Source organism: Apostichopus japonicus, chromosome 16 (genome assembly GCF_037975245.1).
Source record: "Apostichopus japonicus isolate 1M-3 chromosome 16, ASM3797524v1, whole genome shotgun sequence".
NCBI lineage: Eukaryota > Metazoa > Echinodermata > Holothuroidea > Aspidochirotida > Stichopodidae > Apostichopus > Apostichopus japonicus.
In genome coordinates, this window is record NC_092576.1 from 5,690,001 (window position 1) to 5,696,243 (window position 6,243).

At 37.5% G+C, this 6,243-nt stretch overlaps 1 protein-coding gene across 4 annotated transcripts in view; it reads right to left on the bottom strand.

The window, feature by feature from the left end:
• Positions 1-3,804, bottom strand: part of LOC139983680 (uncharacterized) — a 6,285-nt gene extending 2,481 nt beyond the window's left edge. The window contains exons 1-4 of one of the 4 annotated variants that reach the window (XM_071997404.1): positions 3,393-3,804; positions 1,276-1,384; positions 532-725; positions 1-50 (exon numbers count right to left, since the gene is read on the bottom strand). The exon at positions 1-50 is cut by the window's left edge and continues 107 nt beyond it. In XM_071997404.1, the coding sequence (XP_071853505.1) occupies positions 1-50; positions 532-534 (53 nt within the window). In that variant the 5' untranslated portion in view covers positions 535-725; positions 1,276-1,384; positions 3,393-3,804. The other 3 variants (XM_071997405.1, XM_071997406.1, XM_071997403.1) reach the window with 3 other exon arrangements.
• Between the last annotated feature and the right edge of the window lie 2,439 nt (positions 3,805-6,243).

Consider the following 6,243-nt stretch of genomic DNA (forward strand, 5'->3'; position numbering starts at 1 on the left):
TAGAGTTTGTTTGATCTTGATGGATACAGCAATGCAAAGTCTTGCTCAATCTAAAATGAAAATGAAATAGTTTTTTTAAGTCACCAGTGGAACATGACTTTTTTGGGAACAGCTGCATGCTATACATGGAAAGACTCACACATTAAAAAGCTTAGAAAATAGTTACTGTGGAACCCAATTATTTGTGGATTAAATGATAACTAATGATAATTATTTCAGACCTTTAACAGCCAAACAACATACATAAAGTAACCCAGGGTAACGATGGTTTCATGAGAACAAACTATCAGTGAACACTGTTTGGCATTCTGCTTTACTATTCCCCCTCAATGTGTAAGAACATAGATTACCTGCAGATTTTACATACACAACTTTCATTTAAGCCTTACAAAAACAAATCAAATTTGTCTATAACCAGCTGTCTTTAAAGATAAAAAAATATATGAAAATGCCTAACTTGGCTGGAATGAGTGTCAGGTGCAATCATATTAATCATTAAAAAAAAAAGCAAAGTATTTAATAGAATTTTACCATTCCTGGGTCCAACAATCACGGAAACTCAGCAATGGTGGTGTTAACACTCCCCAGACTTTCTTTTATTCTCTTTTGGCAGTAGAAAGCTGTTTTCCCCATGAAAACAGTAACTTGGTCTTCAGGTTCCTTGTTGTATTTAAGCCATTGATTCATCATAACAAGTTCTTCTTCATTTTCAGGTGCTACTGGTGCTGAGAAATGAATTGTAAAGTAACTTCTATGTAATTGTTTTTGCTTTGTGCGGGCTTATTGCACTTACTCTTGTATGCTGACTGCAAAATGAACTGGACAGGCTTGTTAACGCTGTTAATAGTTATATACAACTTTAGGTGTTCATCTGGATGATGTTACTCAATATGTAATATGTACCTACAGTACCACTATCCTGCAAAAGATGATAGAAATCTATCCTACTAAAACTGAGAAAGGATAATTTAAGTCATGCCTCATTGTTACTATTCTTGTTATAGCTACCCCAAGAAACAGGCAGACTTCACTCACCACAAGGCATCTGTTGTAATCAATCCATTATAATTGTTATAGAGATATAGTCTTTACAAGCTTTTGTAGCCACATAATGTATTAAATGTTAGCACACATTTACCTTGACTGCAAACAACTTTCACCCTGCTTTTATTGGCAATGCCATGTACATGCTTGAGGTGGAAAAAAAGTTTCTTGTTGCCTCCTTCTATAGTCCTAAGGCATTTGACACAGGTGCATGACATCTTTAGAGCTTACCTCTTCTCGCCAACCCTTTAAAAGTGTCAGTCTCAGTCCGACTTTAGGAATCAATTCTTTATACTTAATTCATCCAACAAGGCGAATGCAGTCACATCAATTCCATTTTCTGTTGAGAAAAAAAAGAAGAAAAACAATGAACCACAACTTAGCATTGGCAGCAGAGTTTGAAAGCTTCGGGAGTCATAATCATTTAACTGTAATAGGACTGGATTTTGATGGATGCTGCCCTATTGGAAGCTTTTGCTTTCAAATTTTAACTTTGAAGTCAGTTTTGAAGGAAGTTCCATATACTATTAGCACATGTTAATTTGTTTGTGGTATTGGGCAATTTATTTTTCTGGTCTAACCTGCAAAGCATCCTCAGTGATAACACTTGTCACAGTTTGCAGCTTTAATTTATTTGCAGAAACATCCCTTAAAATTAATTTATATTGTATATATTCATTATTACGACTGACTGAACAGTGCCCTAACCCCCCCCCCCCCTTTCATGACAGTGGTTGCAACATTAATAAATACAACCATGCACAATTGTGACAACAATTAAATTCATTGCCATCAAGGTATATCTGATGCATGGCTTGACATAACCCACAGCTGAAAGAAGCTGCGCCATCATGCCCTTTATATTTTGCCATTAGTGCCCCATCTTACAGTGTTGTACATTGTAAACTTGTATTACACTTAGTTGCACTATAAAGTGCGGTGCCCAAGTCTGTTGGCTCCGCCCAGCACTAAACATTTTCACCCAGCACTATATCAAAAATCGCCAATTACGCTGTTCACTATATCCATCTGGTGCAAGGAAAACTTCAAATATCTAACCTATATTACTCAATTACTGATAGAAATTTTGAAATTCTACACTTAAAATGTTGTGTATAGTATTAAATCAATCTTACGTTCTAAATTATTGTGGTAGTTTGCATCGTTAAAGCATCAGTTCATATATAGTTAACCTACATAGGCTTAGCTTATTATCGTTGGCGAGCTTTGCATGTGACCTACTGTACGTACCGTTAGTTACTGGATCTGAATACTGCATTTGTCATTATATGCAAGCAATTTGCCTCATTGAAGCTAGCGGCCACTAAGTTCAAGCGCAGACAGTACTCTGATGCATATATAGCTCAATATCAATGATGAAATGATGAATGCTGTTACAGTGTTAGTGGCTGCTCTTAGTCTTAATGGCTGCTAGCTTCAAGCAAGTAAGCAGTTAACTGGTGCACATATAGTGATCACTAAACTAACTTGGCCCTATTCCTATGCCCATAGCCTAGGCCTACAGGATTTGTTCTCAATCTTACCATTTTTATTTAAGTTACAATGTATTGGCTAGGGTAATACAGGCTTAAACTACGTTAAGTGGTTATGTTTGAAGTAAATATTCAAAGACATCGTCAGTTTTAAGGGCTCCAAAAGTAGCATAATCTGGTATCTGATACTGAGCAAATTTAATTTGACTTCCATCCCCCTACTCTCACGTTGAGTTTGACTCGAGTTGACATTTCCCCTCGTTTTGACCCTTCCCCAATCTGTCACTAGAAATTGAATAACAACCAGTTCGCTAATTCTAAATTTAAAAATTCCTGGGCACAACCCTAGGTTACTAGACCAACGTCAGACGGTAGGGTTTGCTTGGTAGCTTAATTTGTACAAATTCGATTGAGCAAATTTGGCATAGCCTAACGTTAAACCTGTGCTAGTTGGCCAGTAGCATAGGCTAAGTACGTAGGCTAGAAAAGTACTACGTACACTACACCTACTATCTATACGTACCCTTGGAACTTGTACATTAATGAATTTCATGCACGGTTATCTGGTGTCAAGTTAGGTCCCAATGTCTTTCGTCAATATTAACATCAATACAATTCCAATTCGATCGTTGCAGCTACTAGTAGTAGTATAACAATATAGCCAAAAGCTAGGCCTAATCTGGACCTAGGCTACACTAGTTAAGTTACGTTTGACCTATCGAGTAACGTTACTCATTATGTTTTTCGACCTTACCTGACGCTATCTCTTTGTATACCAATATTTACATCATTTTCATATCAACATAATATAGGTTTGTAATTTTGTTAGCCTGCTCTTCAATAGTACATTCTTACCTTGAAACTTGTCTATCAGCTCTTCAACCCCCTATTTTTGTAGGATTTCTTCGATAGGCCTGCCAATCTTCTATATTTTCATCTACACTCGTCATCTACACTGTATGTATGAGCTATGCGATGATACGTAACGTACGGTGTTTGTCCATGCAAACACACACAAATGTATAGGCAAAACGTTCATTTTTTCGTCGCAGATGTGCGCGTCGCCCCAGTCAGTACCAGTGACTTTCGATTTGGCGGGACGCTTACCAAATGTTGGGTATATTTCATTCACTTTGCACAGCGGTTTACTAAATTCTGTTTTACTATAAGTTGGTCAACACATAGAGCAGGGATTTTGCCCAATATTGTTAAAGAACTCCCCAACCGAGCATTTGCCCAGAAAATATTACCCATCTTTTTTAGAGTGCAGAGAGGAAGGTATAGGGGATATAACCTTATGCTACATTACACAAACCATATTCATATATTACGACTTCATTTATCGTTCTCCACGAATGCAAATTGTCACAACTACCCCATATGACATTTCTCTAGAGTAGATCTTGATAAGAAAAACTGCTAACTTAGAGATCTCAGCAGAAGGTCACCTAACCAACATACCCGTTGCTACGAAGTCAAACCAAATACACTAATCCCCGTAAGGCAGATTAATGATCAATGTACTTACTTTTGCCGAAGCTTGACAAAACATTTAGCAAATATATTTACCCATCAGTGACATATCAGTTCGGTAAAATTTTTAATTAATTAAATTCGGATAACCGGTGGGAGACCATATCCCCAAAAGTAATAACGAAGCTTTTATGGAATTATCATTCGAAGAGGCTTATTTTGGAAACAGGTCGTAGTTACAGGGTAAAAGCGACTCCTGTTTGAGGTAGTAGGGACTCCAACCTGGAATAGTAACACCTTCCATTTAGGGTAGTAGTATAGCGCCGCCTGAAGTTGTAGTAGCGTCGCCTGTTTAGAATGATAGTAGAGCCACCTTTCAAGGGTAGCAACGTCACTTACGAGTAGTAGCACGACCTGCTTAAGGTTGCAGCAAGGAGGTTCCTTGTAGTACCTCCTTGGTTGTACCACATCCTGTTTAGGATAGTAGCACATCCTTTCTTATTTCGGCGTTCCATACGAATGATTTTGTTTTGTTGATTTTCTGTGACCTAAGCACCATGAACCTTACGTTGTTACATTCGTAATGCTGGTTGTAGTAAGTGAAGGCGATACTATCTAGACCTATTACACAATGAGACGAAGCCTAGTGTACAATAGAATGGGATTACTTAATGTATGAAATGACTTTACTATTTGTTCGCATTTATTTTCGCAACCAAGTCTAGTTCAATTTATGACCTGGTTTGGTTCCAACTTGGAAATGTAGCACTTTCCGTTAAGGGTAGTAGCGCCACTAATTTACAGTAACATCGCCGCCTGACGGGGTAGTAGCGTCACCTGTTCAGAATAGTAGTAGAGCCACCTTATTACAGCATCGTCACTCATGAGTAGTAGCACGACCTGTTTAAGGTTGTATCAAGGAGGTTCCTTGTAACATATCCTTTGTTGAAGCACATCCTGTTCATCATCCTGTGTTTTGGTATTATCACATTTCGGCGTTCCATACGAATAATCTCTGTAACACAACTCGTATCGTTGTTTTGATTTTCTGTGCCATTTGACCTTGCACCATGAACCTTTCGTTGAGTCATATAGCTGGATTTCAGGTAGTATGCTGACGCTTCGTTGTGGTTTGTGAAGGCGATTCTATCTCCACCTACCGTACTACACAAGAGAAGTAGCCTAGTGTACACCAGAATGTTAGATTTTAAGGTATGGAATTGACGTTACTATTAAGTGGCATTTGTTTTACAACCATATGTTTAACACGCCGTTTTTATTTCTTTGTTTTTTGGTAATAATTTGTAGGTCAGTGTCACAAGACAGTTGGCTGGCTGTAAGTTTCGCTTTTACATGTGCGTATTCTGTAGCAGGTTTGTTTCAAAGTCAAAGTAAGCTTGTGTACACGACTATAGATTAACTGAGTTAAGGTTCCTTATTCATGATAAGAGGTCCGTTGTGTATTACGGTACGTGGTAATTTGGCAGTCCGTGTGCAGTTTTGATATGGTATTTTAATTTCATTAATATGACTCAGAATGTGGCCAGATGTACAGTAGCTATATGCCTGTATAATCATGAATTTCATATGCAATTCCTCAATATATTGCTTCTAGTTACTACTTCCTGAACTTTGCTTTGTTAAATGAAGAGGCTAGTGCAATGTTTGGTTTGATACCAAAGACTATTCGCATTCAAATAAATAGCCAATGCTGAAATTTTGATTTTCAACAGTGTTCTTTTTTACAGTAGATTTTGCAAATCGGATCAAACTGAAAAACAGCCAAACTGTTTACTGCAGTAACGAGGCAGTGCTAAAATACCAAGTGGAATTTCCCGAATGTATGTGTAGCACTAGGTGATGTACATGGGCCTATCTCATTGTGGAAGGTTCCCTCTAGAATATAAAAGACGAACGTTAAATATACATGTAAACCAGAGTAGCATTAAGTTCTGCAGCATACAATCAGCATACAATCGTTTCACAAGGCTCTTTCAGAAAGTTTTAATTAATATATGAACTTGCCTATTCCCAAAGTATGTACAGAATCAACTCAATGTACTCCAACTACTACACTGTAAATAACTATTGTAAAGCGGTCTTAATGGATTCGCCTATACCGTGAATCCACAACATTGAGTGAACTTTATATCACTTAGCTAAATGTTATTGTGAAACCTTTGAATGGTTAGTCCATTTGTGAAGGAACCAAAGTAAAATAAACATAGGAAGT